The 18,712-nt window shown below is 37.4% G+C and overlaps 1 protein-coding gene across 2 annotated transcripts in view; it reads right to left on the bottom strand.

Annotated features, from left to right (window-relative positions):
• Window positions 1-61: 61 nt before the first annotated feature.
• The window catches only part of LOC123879203 (pyruvate dehydrogenase (acetyl-transferring) kinase, mitochondrial), a 45,255-nt gene continuing 26,604 nt past the window's right edge, over window positions 62-18,712 (bottom strand). The window contains exons 3-10 of one of the 2 annotated variants that reach the window (XM_045926809.1): window positions 12,672-12,821; window positions 12,129-12,313; window positions 4,332-4,526; window positions 3,300-3,466; window positions 2,678-2,792; window positions 1,862-1,971; window positions 1,182-1,370; window positions 62-853 (exon numbers count right to left, since the gene is read on the bottom strand). In XM_045926809.1, coding sequence (XP_045782765.1) covers window positions 1,212-1,370; window positions 1,862-1,971; window positions 2,678-2,792; window positions 3,300-3,466; window positions 4,332-4,526; window positions 12,129-12,313; window positions 12,672-12,821 — 1,081 coding nt within the window. In that variant the 3' untranslated portion in view covers window positions 62-853; window positions 1,182-1,211. Of the gene's footprint in view, window positions 1,371-1,861; window positions 1,972-2,677; window positions 2,793-3,299; window positions 3,467-4,331; window positions 4,527-12,128; window positions 12,314-12,671; window positions 12,822-18,712 lie in introns of both variants that reach the window. The other variant, XM_045926808.1, reaches the window with a different exon arrangement.

Below are 18,712 nucleotides of genomic sequence, written 5' to 3'. Positions count from 1 at the left end.
AAAGACTCGTACTGTCTCGTTCGGAATTCGCGCGTAAACATGGCACGTAGACAACAACCAATAGCGGACGGACGTGCGCTGTGATTGGCTGAGATATTTTCGCGCCATTCAAAAATAAGATTTCTGCGCAAGTACATCGTCGTAACTAATAAAAGTGGTAATACTGTATTTGATTTTGTTATTCTTTACCCATTTCTACCCTTTTCATTCTTTCGCTATTCTTAAATTATCCATAATACCCAAAATATTTGAGGGCTACAATAAAAATACAATGATGAAAAATTGCCAAAAATAAGGCGTAAGTCGAGGTCATTTAAAAAAAGGAGTCTTCAAAGTCCTTTTTAAAGGATGCCTTTAACTATAAGAAACTCTAATATTCGCGGTAGGATGTAGGATGGATCATAGATCTCAAATACTTCTATAATAAAAAACCTTGGGCGATTTTGTCGCTTATCAAGTTATAACACCTAGTTGTCCTGCTCTAACACAGTTACATTACGCCTTGCACGACAGAGACGGCCTGTGTTGGAGTTTCACATAGTATAGCTGCCCATAAATAGCGCGTTTATAATTTAAAGGCATCTTAAAATGAAGAGATTGCTTTTCAGTGTTAAACTCATAAAAATTTCAAGATACTTGTACATTTTTAAAAAGCTCCAAATACCGTATTCGGAGTCGTTAAAAATTTAAGGTGTGCTTAAAAATTAAGATGACCCTTAAATAATAATTGTAAGAAAAGTTTTAGTATCCAGTGTGGATATGGCATTTCATAGATGAATTATTATGGGTGATTTTGTCACTCTATACTTAATATTACTGTCCTTGTCACACTTATCGCTGTCCCGCTTTAACGCAACCACATTACGCCTTGTGCGACAGAGACGGCTTGTCCCGGAAAGGATTGAGCGACACATGAGGCACGGGGCCGGACCTATCCGCGGGCGTGGATGAAGTACGTTAGAACTTACTAGAAGTTCTGTTGAAAATTGTGCTTTTCCAGTTTTAAAAAGCTTCAAATACCGTAGTCGGAGTCGTTAAAAATTTACGGTGTCCTAAAAATTAAGATGTCCCTTAAATAATTATAAGAAAAATATCAGTGTCCAGGGTAGACATGGCTTGTTCAGAGATGAATTATGGGTGATTTTGTCACTTTGCACTTAATATTACTGTCCTTGTCACACGTTTCGCCGTCCCGCTCTAACGCAGCGACATTACGCCTTGTGCGACAGAGATGGCTTGTCACGGGAAGGGTTGCGAGACACGTGAGGCACGGGGCCGGACCAGTCCGCGGGCGTGGGTGAAGTGCGATAGAACTTGCTAGACGTTCTGTTGAAGATTGGTAGTAGTTCGTTCGCTTCGTTTGACAGCGCCTGAAATGAAATTAAAAACCTGTTTGTATAACTTTTATGATAGTGTTTTTTTACCTACACTCCAAGGAAATTTCTAAATAATTTTTAAATACACATCAAAAAACCAGCCAAGTCAGACTCGCTCACAGAGGGTTCCGTACTCAGGTATTTTTTCCAACATTTTGCACGATAAATCAAAAACTATTATGCATAAAAATAAATAAAAATCTGTTTTAGAATGTACAGGTAAAGCCTTTTCATATGATACACCACTTGGTATAGTTATATGTATTACTTTGAAAATTGAAACATATTTTAATTTTTTTTAACCACAAAGTAGCGATGCGCCCCGGCTTCACCCGGGTGTTTTAAAATAAAATATAGCCTATGCCATTCAGGAAGAACATAGCTTGCTATTAGTAAAAGAATTTTCAAAATTAGTCCAGTAGTTCCAGAGATTACTTCCCACAAACAAACTTACCTCTTTATAATAATAGTAATGTATAGATTACCTTCAAATATATGACAGCATCAGTACCGAAGCCTTCACACGACATGAGAACTAGGTCTCCGTGGAAATACCGCGCGTACAGCCGTGATATGGGCAAGCCGTAGCCGTAGCCTGGGGAAAAACATTTTTTTCACCTCACTAGCTCAAAAAGGGCGCCTTTGCTGTCTATAACCAGTGACCAAAAGTAGTTTTTGCTCACTCAGTGAGAAAAAGTGTTGTCTCAAGAAAAGATCAACACTTTTTCTCACTGAGTGAGCAAAAACTAATTTTTATACGCCCTTTTTGAACTAGTGAGGTAAAAATAAGTATTATTTATAGAAGAAATATAATATTACAGCATGGAATACCTATAGTAGAATTTTTAATTAAAGCAAATTGATGGGCATGCCTTGGATGCCAGTTTTGTTCAAAAAAATTAATAATGCATTATTTTTATTTTATTCATTTATTTTTTATTCACATTTTCCATTATAATAGTTCGTCTCCTAGCTGGGCAGAGCTGTTAACTAATTGACTTCATTTAAAAATCAATGAGGCGTGCCCAGTCAGGTGATGTTTGCTAGACACAGAGACTATACATGTATACATACCTAGTAGACCTAGGTCTAGTTAATAGTTACTATTTTCTTCTATTTCTGTGTTCTTACATTTATGTCAGCAACATAAAGTCAATAAAGTTTATGATTTACTAGTTTATGATAGTTAGTTTATGATAAACGCAATCAAAATTTCATTGTGCGGTTTGGCCTTAAGTTAGACGGGGTGATTCTAGTGCTCAGCGTGAGCGGAGTGAGCACGAATTTTTTTGTAAACTCACCAGCTAGCGGCACGTTTTGCGAGTCTGATTTGGACGGCTGAGGCGCTGTACTGTACATGTATTTGAAGAGGAGGTCCGACACACTCCGACTTATGCCTCCCCCTCGATCTGACATCTGAAACAATGACAAAGAGATCGGTCAAGCGTGAGTCGGAGTCGTACACGAAGGATTCCGTACCATCCTATAAGAAATAACATTTTTAGGGTTCCGTATCTCAAGAGGAAAAAATGAACCCTTATGGGATCGCTTCGTTGTCTGTCTGTCAAGAAAACCTATAGGGTACTTTCCGTTGACCTAGAATCATGAAATTTGGCAGGTAGGTAGGTCTTATAGCACAAGTACAGGAATAAATCTGAAAACCGCGAATTTGTGGTTACATCATTTAAAAAAAAATTAAAATGTGTTTCAATTTTCAAAGTAAGATAACTATACCAAGTGGGGTATCATATGAAAGGGCTTTATCTGTACCTTCTTAAACAGATTTTTATGCATAATAGTTTTTGATTTATAGAGCAAAATGTTGGAAAAAATACCCGAGTACGGAACCCTCAGTGCGCGAGTCTGACTCGCACTTGGCCGGTTTAGATAATTATTTTAAAATCTTGTTTGTTGGTTAAATACCTTAACACTGACGTCCTCCCTCCCCCGGACGAGGTTGACTTGTATGGGTGGGGGGGAGTTCTCATGGCACTCCATCACAGCTCGCATCGCGTTCTTGAACAGTTCGAACAGCATGTGGTATAGGTGCGATGGCACATACACTATCGGCATTGGCTGGTCACTTGGCCCTAAAAACAAATAAGAATTCAGTTCAAAGATTTAGTTTTTTCTGAATTTCTTAAAAACTATGGGTTCTAGCAAAACGTACTTTAGGAAGAAAATAAAGTATAATAAATTCTTTACAAATATTGTCAGTACAGTTTTTCTGTAGACTTCGTAGTTTAGGAGTTAGGAGTGGAAAAGAAGAACCAAGTCTTCTTAAACCATCAACCAGTTGAGAAGGTAGACAAGTCAAGCTTGTCATACTTAAAAATTTATAAGCTTAGGTATTTTTTATATTCTTTAGGTTTATTGTATTTTATTGTACGACTATTTGTTATCGGTGCACGCTGTGACTGTGAAATTGAGTTACACGAGAGCTGTGAAATTTAAGGAATATTTTATATAATTTGAGCGTGTAATTCTGTGGGCGGTTCTAAACTCGAATCGAGTCGTCGATTAACGGTCGCACGTAACGCACGCACGCTCGTTAAGCGATCACATACATATTTCTCAGAGTACCTACTTAGTACCTACCTGCAATGCAGTCTAAGTGTGAAGTGTGTAAAAGAACGATTACAAAGTTACTACCGGGACGACGCTACGTCGCACGCGGGGTCAATGAAACTGATTCGTCTAAGTTTTGACAAAGCGGGGTAGTAGGGATTAGGGAACTATGAAGAGGGCTATGGATCGTCGTGAACAATGGCCTTTGGAACCGGAAAGTTTTACAGAGGTGATCGCGTAACACGTACAAAGAGTATGCCCCGATCTCCAGCATTATGGGCAAGCGATATAGTGAGAGTAGTAGAAGTGGCTCGATGAGGAATACTGACTCACTGGGCAAGGTCTGTGCGCAACAGACCTTGCCGACGACTGGCCGTCAATACTCACGTCCATGCTGCATCAGCTCGAGGTCAGGCGAGGCAAGGTAGTAGCGGTCGCACAGAAACCGCGCGTTTTCGTACGCGTCGCGTACAACTGCGACCACGTCGCACGCGGGATCGATGGAGCCGATGTGTCTGCCGCCATTGCCCATGCCGTTGACGGACGCCTGCCGCGAGCCGAGCTGCTCGCCGAACAATAGCGCTGCAACCAACATTATATTACATGTTCAAAACATAAGAGACCAGCCAAGGGCGAGTCAGACTCGCGCACTGAGGGTTCCGTACTCGGGTATTTTTCCCGACATTTTGCACGATAAATCAAAAACTATTATGCATTAAAATAAATAAAAATCTGTTTTAGAATGTACAGGTAAACTATACCATGTGGGGTATCATATGAAAGGGCTTTACCTGTACATTCTAAAACAGATTTTTAGTTATACTTATGCGTAATACTTTTTGATTTATCGTTCAAAATGCAAAAAATACCCGAGTACGGAACCCTCGGTGCGAGTCTGACTCGCACTTGGCCGTTTTTTTTTCTGTCATATTCTTTTGTTTGGTCCGTCATAGTTATAGGTAACGCGCGGCTACTTTGCGGCAAAAAACGCGCCCTATACCTTTTTTTTTCTAATATTTTTAAGGGGCTTTTATAGGTGTCCTATATGCGAGCCCCATCGGTACAATCTAAATTAAAATTAAACTAGGTATAAACCTAAAACTACAACAATTTGAGATAGCCCTATACCTTAGGGAAACGAGTCCATGGCTGCTTATTATGGTACGGTACATACGGTACCGTATATTTATTTCACTTGGTGTTTACGTAATTCAAAGATTGCAGTGTTATTGCAAAGATTATGACACGTTTATTTTATCCAAGTGGGCACGAACTCACGACCTCATTATTCCGCTAAAATTATCATAATTTATCACTAACATACATTCACATATACAACACGTAGACAGCTTGATATACAGTGTGTTTTAGGGTTTCGTACCTCAAAAGGAAGAACGGAACCCTTATAGGATCACTTTTTGTCTGTCTGTCTGTCGTGTCTGTCAAGAAAACCTATAGGGTACTTCTCGTTGACCTAGTCATGAAATTTGGCAGATAGGTAAGTCTTATAACACAAGTAAAGGGAAAAATCAGAAAACCGCGAATTTATGGTTACATCACAAAAAAAAATTAAGATGTGTTCCAATTTTCAAAGTAAGATAACTATACCAAGTGGGGTATCATATGAAAGGGCTTTACATGTACAATCTAAAACGGATTTTTATTTATTTTTATGCATAATAGTTTTTGATTTATCGTGCCATATGTCGGAAAAAATACCCAAGTACGGAACCCTCAGTGCGCGAGTCTAGCTCGCACTTGGCCGGTTTTATTTTTAACTAGGACATTTATTTTGACCCACTTCTGCTGTCCCGACTTTTTTCTTTCGATATAGTGAAAATATGACCCTTATATGAAACTGAGTCGATCGACATTATATTTTTTTTAGTGAATTTCATTGATTTTTATGGACGACTCACGCTTGTCAATAAAATTGGCTATGCTAAAATTTTTTGATTCCTAAAACAGTTTCCCTGTAATATCTCCTATGGTTTCCTCATACTGTGCCAGTTGAAAAAAAACACACTGTGTAAATGTACCTACTGTGTGTTTTATTCATAGGAACTATCAAAACAAACTCGCCAGTCGCCTACGTCTTGCGAGGAGATGCTATAATAAGCTACGTTATCTACTGTCAAAGTATCAGGCCACTTGGTCAAAAAAATACATAAGTAGGCACATAATAATAATAATAATAATAATAATAATAATAATTTTTATTTGATACTTATACATGGGTTACATATCAAGATTGAGATTCCTACCTTCTGCACTAGGAAATACCTGTATTGCAGAAGGTAGGAGTACAAAGTTTACTACAAGTACTTGTGTTTGTTTGTGTGGGCGTGTGTGTGTGTGTGTGTGTGCGGTGTGTATGCTCGCGCGCTATTTCTTGACTATTAAAATATTTTCTGTTTCGTCATAGCCCTTAGCTACCAGCCAGCTTTTAACTGCTCTGGTTAGATCGAATTTATTTATTCTGCTTATGTTGATACCTTTGCTAACCCTGTTAAATATATTATATGCATATGATGAGCGAAATTCGAATTGTGTTCCAGCAAAGCATGTATTTGTAAAATGTGTAGGGAGTTTGATTACTCTTTTGCTATTGTTTATAGTGCAAGGATCAATTTTAGAGTGGAAGCGCAAAATTATTGAACATAAGTATTGTTGTCGGACATTAAGTACATTGCATTCTTTATATAAATCATCAGTGGGATATCTAAATGGTTTTTTAAAAATAGTTTTAAGTAAAGTTCTGTGAGCGCGTTCTAGCCGCAACATAAAAGTTTTGCCAGCCCCACCCCATGCACATATGCAATAGGTCATAATCGAAAGACATAGTGACTTGTAGACCATCATAGTTGTTTCGATAGGGGCAATATCTCTTAGATTCCTAAATAATGGGATGAGTTTCTTGATTTTATTAGAAGTGTTATGGATATGAGTTGACCAGCTAAGATGTTCATCTAATGTAATTCCAAGATATTTAACAGTTGTCTCTTTGGTTAAAATGTCACAGCTACAACAAGCGTCTAGCCCACTTTTCCGATTACAAGGATAAGTGTGAATAGGAGTTTTAAAGTCTTTGTCTGGGTTATTCCGAATTGATGTACTGAAACACACATACTTTGTTTTCACGGTGTTGATTGTAAGTAGGTTGTCCTCTAACCATGTCGTGATTTGTTTAAGACCTTCTTCAGCAAGCAACTTCACTTCTTTCCAATCACTGCCTTCAAATAAAACCACAGTATCATCGGCAAAACAAAATATGCGTCCAGATTTTGGGGACAGATTACAAAGTGGATTTATATAACTAAGAAATAAGGTGGGGCCCAGAACACTCCCCTGGGGGACACCATATCTAATGTTAGTAAATTCACTGGTAACATTACCAATTTTAACGCATTGTTGTCTATCCCTAAGGTAGCTCTTGAACCAGTCTAATGTAATACCCCTAACACCCATGTCGGAAAGTCTGTCAAGCAAGATAGGGATTGACACAGTATCGAAGGCCTTTTGCAAGTCAAGGAAAATACCAATACATTTCCTTCCCTTATCAAGGCACTTTGTAATATGATTAGTCACTTCTAGTACCGCGTCCAAGGTAGATCTATTGGCTCTAAAACCGAATTGGTTGGATCCAAGGAGATTTTTCTGTTCAAGGTACTTTATTAGTCTAGCGTTCACCACTTTTTCCACTATCTTACTTAATACACTTAATAGCGATATAGGTCTGTAGTTAGAAATTGACTCTTTGTCTCCACTTTTATATACTGGAATTACGACTGCTTTTTTGAAACTATCAGGAAAAACACCAGTAGATAAACTTAAATTCACCAGATGAACTATGGGTTCTAAGAGTAGATTTTTAAATCTTTTAATAAAGTACGTAGCTATTTGATCATGGCCTGGAGCACTGCTAGATTTTAGCTTTAAGATAATTTTATGAATTTCGCATATATCAGTGGGATAGAACATTAGTGAATTAAGGGGTGCATCGGATGCCATATTGGGATTATTATTTTTGCACTGCGCTCCCAATTTATTAATAATTGAAGTTGCAAGGTTATGCCCTATACTAGTAAAGTATTTATTAACCTGAGCTAATGACTCCTTAGGGGTGTTCATGATATTTATCAAGGCTGTAGCAGGCGCATTTGATGTAGGTAGGTTACAAATTTCTTTTACTGTGTCCCAAGTGCCTTTAGAATTACCTGCATTTTGTTTTAACTTTCCTTGTAAGTAGTTTCGTTTAAGTGACTTCAGTAAAGAGTTACAAGCATTTCTATACTGCGTATATGTAATTTTATTTAGTTCTGTTGGAGATTTTTTAAATATTCTATGAAGGCTATCCCTTTTTTTCATACATTTAACAATGCTATAATTAATCCATGGTTTAATAGGTTTTAGTTTTTTAGGAACAGTTGAGACATGTGTATTACTAATGATTATGTCCTTAATATTGTCAACTAGGAAATTTGCTGCAAAATTAGTGTCACTTGAGCTGAAATAGTTTACCCAGTCTAACTGTGTTAAGCTTTCCTCCATAGCTTTGTAGTTGTGAATATGCCTAGTTACATTTTGTGTTGATGAGTGTATTACTTTGTTACGTAGTTTTAAATTTAATAAAATAGGGGCATGGTCTGTTATTGTAGGTTCAAAGACAAAAGTTCTTGAATCGTTTATGTTTTTGATAGCAAAGTGATCAAGACAACGTAATTCTCTCGTAGGACAATTGACAGCTGGTATGAGAGCATTTAAAGCGAGAATATTTTGATACTCTTGGCTATAAGAACAGTGACTATCAGGTAAAAGGTCAAGGTTTAAGTCTCCAGTTAAGATGATTCGCCTATATTTTTTGCTTTCCAAAAACGTACCAAGAGATTCCAAAAACAGTTGCGGGTTACGAAAGCCTGCTGGACGGTATAAAGCTATAATATGAATATCCTTGAAAGTAATTATAAGACAGTTGGCCTCTGAAATTGAAGCTTCAAAAGTCGAGGCATGTATATGTGTTCTAATGTATACAATAACTCCATCATTTTGATTATGATTATTTTTTGTGTGAGAGCTCGAATAACCATCAACTTGTGGAGGATTCACTATATGCTGTGTCCAACATTCAGTTAAAACGAGTATGTCAGGTTTTATTTGTAATCGTGTTATGAAGACAAGGAAATCATCAAGGTTCTTGTTTATACTCCTAATATTCATGGTTAATATATTTAAGTACTGTGAGGTAGTATTATTGCTTAACATATAAGTATTATAAAATGTGTCAGGATCAGCCACTGCCGTACACGGCACTGAGGTATGCTGATCAATATCAGATGTTAAACTGTTCTGTATGTTATGATTGAATTTAAAAAGTGATAAAAATATACTAAAAGTTTATGTTGTTTAGTTTTAATTGTACCTATAAAAATGTTTTTTGTTGAGTATGATTCCAATGATTTGTAGTATTTAATGTAGTTAAGATAACAACATAATAGTTTAGATAGGAAAGTATAGATCTGTTTGGCATATCTGTGTGGATGCATCCTACTCGAACTTTTATAATTATTATTACAATTTATGCCATTGAGTTCAATTTTTGAGCTTATGTGATTCAAAATCAACATACTCATTATAAATTGTATTAACTCTCTTACAACTGGTATGGCCAGCTTACAACTTACAAAAACCTTGCATAACATTATAACTAATATACCAGACATTATCATGTTGGTGGGGTATAAAATATACAGTCCTATGCTGAGTCTTAGTAGTTTATCTGTGTGCAAAAAATGAAGAGTTACAGATTTTTTTATTAGTTTATCATAATTTAGAACATATGGTAGTAGTAGTATAGTGAAATTAATTAACTTAATTTTATGATAAAATAGTGTTATAGCTTTAAATAAGTGCCTTAAATATTTTATCACACTTATATTCACATCATTTGTCACACCTATTACATATTTTATCTTGTACTTTTCAGTGTTTAAATTATTATTATAGCACCATGACAGTAGAAAATGTAGCTTGTCATAATTTAGAACATAAAGTATCATTAGAGTAATAAAACTTATCAATTTAGTTTTATCATAAAATATTGTAATAATTTTTAATAAGTGGTTTAAATAGTGCCTTAAGTATTCTATAACAATTTTCCTACAGGTTTTGGTGCCTAAATCACAGCAGTATGTCAATAATAAATGCAAAATATAAAGCAATAGTATAACAAAACTTAGTAACTTAGTTTTACCATAGTTTTTTTGTATTTGTTTAGATTGCATAAAATGTGATATTAACTGAGTATTTATAGTATTATTCTTAAATGTAAGTCTTTGGGTATTATAGCCGTATATGTAGATATGTGTGTAGGGATGCCCTGTATGTAACTTATTATTAACATTAGTAATATTAAATAGCGAAGTAACTGACAATCTTATACTAAGTATAGACACATTATGCAAATAAGACTAATATGCTGACCGGACGGAAGTCTGGCAGTTACCTCGGTCAGCATATTACTTTACTAGCCGATGCCCGCGACTTCGTCCGCGTGGATTTAGGTTTTTCGAAATCCCGTGGGAACTCTTTGATTTTCCGGGATAAAAAGTAGCCTATGTGCTAATCCAGGATATTATCTATCTCCATTCTAAATTTCAGCCAAATCCGTTCAGTAGTTTTTGCGTGAAGGAGTAACAAACATACACACACACACACACACACACACACACACACATACAAACTTTCGCCTTTATAATATTAGTGTGATGTGATGTGAAGTGTGATGCCTGCCTGGCATTCCTGCCAAATTTTATGATTCTAGGTCAACAGGAAGTACCCTATAGGTCTTCTTTTTCAGACAGACAGACAACGAAGTGATCCTATAAGGGTTCCTATTTTCTTTTTGAGATACGGAACCCTAAAAATGACCCCAGATGGGTTCGAAATTAGTCAGGCTTACATCGACTGAATACGTGAGTATAACCGTAACAATCTATATATACTTATAATGATAGCACTATCCTTAAAATACGTAAACTGATTGGAAAATCCTATTATAATGTAAAGGACTATTTAAATGAAACGAAAGGTTGGGAATGAGTTGCCAGTCAGCTTTGATAGTTCTAATAAGTTTATGTGATTTTGTAAAGTGGTGATAATAAAAAAAAAAGAATACTCGGCTCAGTTTGTTGTGGGCTCTGCTCAGACTTAGGCGCGTTTGGAACCCTCGTAGCTTTAGTTTTAAGTAACGTAATTAATTATCACCACTATATCGTACAAGTTTAACAATTTCGACCATCAAAAGGAGTACAATTGTACCTACTTTGAATGAATGATTTTGACTTTGACTTTGAATAAGCACAATGTCTACTCTTAGAACGAGGTGCTTGATACCTAAACTACATAAAATGATGAATATACCTATTGTTTTTATAATAAACTGTTATGTATTGTATGATAAATAAATGTCTTGTTATTGGCGAGTAATTTATTCATTGAATTCATGTTTTTCTAGCAATTTCATTCAATACATTAATATTCATTATAGTTATAACCTAGTTTCTTTTATACAAACTTATTTATAGCATGGTTTTGAATAATATATGTTTTTTAAGTAAGTAGTTATTGCAAATGCTACAATAAAATCTATAGCTAGCCTCATTTCATTACTGTACAAATCATGAATGGTGCCAAGAATACTGGCTGCATTACCGTGCTAGACAGCCAGGCTGATTCTTTGCGCAAAAAATGAGTCAGCCCTTCTGTCACCAGATGAGTCAATTGACCATGAAATGTTTGTAGCACTAAGAGTCCATAATAATTTCCTTAAGATTTAAGAAGTAGCAACTAAGTATACTCATCGATTTCACTTTTTTTTTCGCTCTCGTCTGGCTTTGCAAAGATTACCCAATGTCAAGTTTGTAGTTATTTGTAACAAGTTAGTTAAACTATACAAGTATGGACCCCGTCTGTGCCGGCGCTCGCCGACACACACACGGCACCCCCTTAGAGCGCTTTCCAGTCAGTTTTAACAAAAAAAAACACTCCAAAAAGGCAGAGCACGCCCGCCAGCTAACACCAACACAGACAAAGTCTCGATTTCACTTCTCCCTGAACTATAGGAATCGATTAGGTACTAAATGAATTCGATTTAATACGAGTAAATAAAATCGATATTTAACTCACTGTGTTGGTTGATGAGCATCCGTATCGATATCCGGCTCATGTAGAATCGATCCAGGAAGTATTGTATCGAGTTTTCGATGCCAGGATCGACTTCATGGGACTCCTTTAGCTCCAAAACGCCCTGGGCCATCGTTTGGACCACGTCTGCGTGTCTGTTGCGAATGTGGACCAATCTTTCACAGAACCTGGAAAGAGGATTTAATTTACTGCCGACAAGTAACAGTCAAAACAAATTAAAATAATTGTGATCACATAGGATTACTTTGTTGTCTGTCTGTCAAGAAAACTTTTAAGGTATTTTTCCCCTTAATTTATTTAGTGATGTAACCACGAATTCACGGTTTTCGAATTTATTCCTTTACTTGTGCTATAAGACCTACCTACCTGCTAAATTTCATGTCTCTAGGTCAACGGGAAGTACCCTATAGGTTTCTTGACAGACGGATAGACAGACAGATAACAAAGTGATCCTATAAGGGTTCCGTTTTTTCTTTTGAGGTAACCCTAGAAAAGTTTAAGCTTTAGATACTAGTCAATACGTACTGGTCCAGCACTGGCGGTTCGGGTTCCTTCTTCTCAAACTCGATGATCTCCTCAAAGGAACGCTCGTACCACTGGTTCACCAGCCCCACTGACGGCATCCGGAGCAGATTGTCCGGTAGCAAAGCTATTTCCTTCATGATGTTCGCTAGCCTGGAAAAGAGGAAGTGAATATTTAACAACCTGTCAACATACAAGTGTAAATTAAAAATTTATAACACCCCCGACGATCCAAAGTATTTTTTGAGTTTTCCAAAACATCATTTTCAAATAAATAATTATGTATTTAGGCAACGTCCATCTTGACAGCTTGACATTTGTCTATTGACATAATATTATGAACCTAACGGTTATCTAACCTTCTTTTCTACAAGAAAACTAGAAAAGAGCTGATAACTCTTAAACGGCTGAACCAATTTTTTTAGATTATAGCTAAGAACACTCTCGATCAAGCCACCTTTCAAACAAAAAAAACTAAATTAAAATCGGTTCATTCGTTTAGGCGCTACGATGCCACAGACAGATACACAGATACACAGATACACAGACACACAGATACACAGACACACAGATACACAGATACACACGTCAAACTTATAACACCCCTCTTTTTGGGTCGGGGGTTAAAAAGGGGTCTCTCCGTCACTCGCTCCATACACACGTAGTTCCAATTTAATTTGAATATTAAGCAACCAAAGTCCATGAAATTTTGTAGATATATTCTAGAAACTAAACTCTATGCCTGTGGTTTTCCAGATTTCTGTTAAAATATTCGGTTTCAAAGTTACGCGGTCTTAAAAATTTACATACAAATCTTTGAGCGCCTGTAATTTTAAAACTACATATTTTTAGAAAAATCTAAAACACCACAGGCACAGATATTAGTTTCTAGAATAGGTATGTCTGCATTTCATGGACTTTGGTTGCTTAATATTCAAATGAAATTGGAACAACGATTGTATGGAGAGAGCCCTGTTAATAGATATAATGGGAATCTTCATCGGTGGGAAAATGGCAATTTTTAGATAAACAAGGAAACAATAAAAAAAAAAACCGGCCAAGTGCGAGCCAGACTCGCGCACCGAGGGTTCCGTAATCAGGTATTTTTTCCGATAAATTAAAAACTATTATGCATAAAATTTAACCGCAGATAAGTGGAGGTGCAATTAATAATGGTAATTAATAAGGTATAGTATATTTCATCATACTTCACACTAATATTATAAAGGCGAAAGTTTGTGTGTGTGTGTGTGTGTGTGTGTGTGTGTGTGTGTGTGTGTGTGTGTGTGTGTGTCTGTGTGTGTGTGTGTCTGTGTGTGTGTGTGTGTGTGTGTGTGTGTGTGTGTGTGTGTGTGTGTGTGTGTGTGTGTGTGTGTATAATATCCTGGATTAGCACATAGGGTACTTTTTATCCCGGAAAATCAAAGAGTTCCCACGGGATTTCGAAAAACCTAAATCCACGCGGACGAAGTCGCGGGCATCAGCTAGTTTAATTATATATAAGTGTTTAAGTCGTTTAAAACACAAGTTTTGCGTTTTTGTTTTAAAGAATATTAGCCATGCTAATCATGACTAATACTCCCCTTTCCCCTCCAACTAAGCGTAAAGCTTGTGCCAGGAGTGGGTACGACAATATTTGTACGCCACTACGGCTAATGTGTCGAACCTTGTAATCATATCATCAACTTTTATACACATATTATGCAAATAAATAAATTCTATTCTATTCTATTCTATAGCGCAACGGGTGGGTTTGAACCGCCGACCTTTCGGAATTCAGTCCGCTCCTCAACCGTTGAGCTATCGAGGCTTAAGTGGAAGAAATAATATAATTGATATATCCATTTTGTTGTTATTTGATTATTGAGTGACATAGGCTATTTTTAATTCCGGAAAAGCAATGAGTTCAAAAATTTGATAGTCAGAATTGTTAGATATATAAGATGATAATAGTGGTGATAATAAATTATGTAAACTTAAAACTAAAGCTACGAGGGTTCCAAACGCGCCCAGGTCTGAGAAGAGCCCACAACAAACACAAAAATAAATATTAGTATGATTTGTATGCGTGTAATGAATGATTGCGGCCTCCTACAGAGGCGGTGTGATAAAGATTTTCAACAATACTGATAACACGGAATATTGAACTCAATGTTTTTTATGATAACGGAATTCTTTTTTCAAGAACTGGCTTTTTAGGGTTCCATACCCGAAGGGTGTCAACGGGACCTATTTTATTGCTAAGCCTCCGCTATCTGTCTGTCTGTCTGTCCGTCTGACACCTCTAACTTTTTGGAGTTATGTGCGTTTTAGGCAATTTAAATATAGATTGCTTTAACAGTGAAGGAAAACATCGTGAGGAAACCTGCATGCCCAAGAGTTATCCATAATGTTCTTAAAGGTATAAGCCTCAATAACTCAATGGTTATAGGAACGGACTGAAATCCGAAAGGTCGACTGTTCAATCCTCGCCCGTTGCACTATCGTCGCACCCACTCCTAGTACAAGCTTTACGCTCGGTTGGAGGGGAAAGGGGAATGTTAGTCATGATTAAAATGACTAATATTCTTTTTTTTTTTAAAAAAAAAAAAGGTGTGTGAAGTCTGTCAATCCGCACTTGGCCAGCGTGGCGGGTTATGACCTACATACATATCTATGGACCTACACCGTTCTCATTCTCAGAGGATCACTTCACTAGTGATCAATTGTTTTTTTTTATTATTCAGATACATATTAGCCCTTGACTGCAGTCTCACCTGATGGTAAGTGATGATGCAGTCTAAGATGGAAGCGGGCTAACCTGGAAGTTGTATGACAGTTTTCATTAAACCCGTAGCCCAATTGGTTTCCACACGGCATCGTATCGGAACGCTAAATCGCTTGGCGGCACGGCATTGCCCGTAGGGTGGTAACTAGATAGTGCCGAAGCCTCCCGCCAGACCAGACCAGTTTGGAAATTATAAAATTCCAAACTCCTCCCGGGAATCGAACCCGGGACCTCCCACTAATAAGACCACAGCTCTTACCACTGTGCCAGGGAGGTCGTTAAGGTGATCATGATGAATATGATAGAGTGCGTTTTTTCGCAGGATAGTAGGAACTAGCTAACTAACCTAACCATGGCACTAGAATCAGCTTATACAAGGAACCAAAAGCTTAATCACACTAATATTATAAAGGCGAAAGTTTGTGTGTGTGTGTGTGTGTGTGTGTGTGTGTGTGTGTGTGTGTGTGTGTGTGTGTGTGTGTGTGTGTGTGTGTGTGTGTGTGTGTGTATGTTTGTTACTCCTTCACGCATAAACTACTGGACGGATTTGGTTGAAATTCGAAATGGAGATAGATAATATCCATGATTAGCACATAGGCTACTTTTTATCCCGGAAAACCAAAGAGTTCCCACGGGATTTCAAAAAACCTAAATCCACGCGGACGAAGTCGCGGGCGTCAGCTAGTTTGCTATAATCCGCCAAACCAAATAAATCTGTATGGTGCAACATGCAGCATGCGACATGCACCGTCCGCCCTCCAACTGAAAAACATGCAGGAAAAGCCAGCCACCAAGCAAGCCACACGAACCACCACCACACAGCACCACACATATCCCAAACACCACTCGACGCGCGTTTCGCCCCGACACCGGAGCATCCTCAGGAGATGTAGACCTTACAATGCCTAATTGCCTAATTGTAAGATCTACATCTCCTGAGTTCTTTTGTATATCATGGACTTCCGCAAAATAACGCCTGCTTCTATACTACATTTAGAATCAGCTTAGCTTATTACTGGTGATAAAAATAACTATTGGACATGATAATAATCGTAAATGCGCAATAAATAACATTATTGCTCGTTTCAAGGTCTAACACTGTTATACCGGCTTCCCACGGCGTGTGAAATTGCGGACGGACGCGGACCAGTCCAACGCACCATGGGAAGAGAATGGTTCATAGCAGCGCAAAAAAAAACTGCCATACCCCTTCCAGGTTAGCTTCCATCTAGACTGCATCATCACTTACCACCAGGTGAGATTGCAGTCAAGGGCTAACTTGTATCTGAACTTAGGAGTTCACTACACTTAGGGAACTTGTAACAAAACGCTGAGGCTTCGACGTCACTGATGCGCGTCAAATATTCCTATATTTCAAGATTCATTATTCTTTATTAGCAGACACATTTTTTACAATTAGATGTTAATACATATTGTCTAGTAATGTTTCACCTTACATAATCAGGCATGCAAAATTAGTACAACATAGCACAAATTTGACGCTACGTATCCTGTGATTCGCCTATTTTTCTTTGATTTCACGTCATCCATAACCTAAAATTTGACATATCGTCGATTCAGAATCAAACCGAGAGTTCCCTCACTCTAGTTAACTCTGCTTGTGCGCGGTGCGTGGCTGTCCGTGGTCGTCGACCGTACGTGATAATCCGCAGAATCACGCACCGTGGGAAGCTGGTATTAGGTGTTAGGTCTACAGATGGACGGACGAGTACAGAATGACAAGTGTAGGTAATGACGATATCATTGATCACGATCTTTACCTGTTTAGAATTAAGTATCTACTCTTTTACACCTCCATTCACACCAAGGTCTAAGGTTGAAATCTATAGAGAGCACTTTGACTTCGCTTAGATTTAAGTTTCAGTTAAAACGAGACAGACTTGTGCCAGCGGTATAACGCTGTCTCGTTTTAACAGTGTCTTAAGTCTGGGCAAAGTCAAAGTGAAAGTGCGGTCTATACTAGATCTCAACCTTAACAGGGCTCTCTCCGTCACTCGTTTCATACAATCGTAGTTCCAATTTCATTTGAATATTAAGCAACCAAAGTCCATGAAATTTTGCAGACATATTCTAGAAACTAATATTTGTGTCTGTGGTGTTTTAGATTTTTCTAAAAATATGAAGTTTTAAAATTACAGGGGCTCAAAGATTTGTATGTAAATTTTTAAGACCGCGTAACTTTGAAACCGAATATTTTAACAGAAATCTGGAAAACCACAGGCATAGATATTAGTTTCTAGAATATGTCTGCAAAATTTCATGGACTTTGGTTGCTTAATTTTCAAATGAAATTGGAACTACGATTGTATGAAACGAGTGACGGAGAGAGCCCTCTTAAACATTTACATATACACAACATACACTAGCTGATGCCCGCGACTCCATCCACGTGGTTCAGCTTTTAAAAATTCCGTGATTTTATGGGATAAAAGTAACCTATTGTCACTCTTCAGGTTTTTAACTCCCGACCCAAAAAGAGGGGTGTTATAAGTTTGTTGTGTGTATCTGTGTATCTGTTTGTGGCATCGTAGCTTCTAAACTAATGAACCGATTTTAATTTAGTTTTTCTTTTGTTTGAAAGGTGGCTTGATCGAGAGTGTTCTTAGCTATAATCCAAGAAAATCGGTTCAGCCGTTTGAAAGTTATCAGCACTTTTCTAGTTACTGTAACCTTAACTGGTCGGGGGTGTTATGCGGGCGGCGTGGAAATGAAGACAGTTTTACGAAAATCCACCCTTAAGAGGATGAGAAGGAGTTGGAAATCCCTCAATAAGACGATAAATTGGGGGTTGCAACTTGTACGATTGTATGAAAGGCGTAACTATGAAAGCTGAGTGAAGTTTTATTATAATAAGTATTTTTTTTTATTGCGTACCATTTGGTTATAAATGAACCTCTTATATTGAAATTAGTGAGTGAATAGGTAAATGAGGAGGAAATTTTTTATTTTCATGGAAAACTTAAAAGTTTACGCAGACGAAGTCGCGGGCAACTGCTAGGAAATCGTTTTATATAAATTCAAATTCAAAATATTTTTATTCAATTAGACTTTTACAAGTTCTTTTGAATCGTCAAAAGCATCTACCACTGGTTCGGAATGCCTTTCCTACCGAGAAGAAGAAACCTGCGGTTGCTGCAAGAAACTCGGCGGTTGCTCTTTTCAAAGATTTGATATACAATATTTATATAAACAAACAACTTCTGAATCTACGCGTAATGCTGTGGCCTGTGACGTCGACATTTTTGGGGACAGCAGA

The sequence above is a fragment of the Maniola jurtina genome, chromosome 27, assembly GCF_905333055.1.
Source record: "Maniola jurtina chromosome 27, ilManJurt1.1, whole genome shotgun sequence".
Classification (NCBI taxonomy): Eukaryota; Metazoa; Arthropoda; class Insecta; order Lepidoptera; family Nymphalidae; genus Maniola; species Maniola jurtina.
The sequence above is the reverse complement of the archived record's forward strand: the minus strand, read 5'-3'. Positions and strand labels throughout refer to the sequence as shown.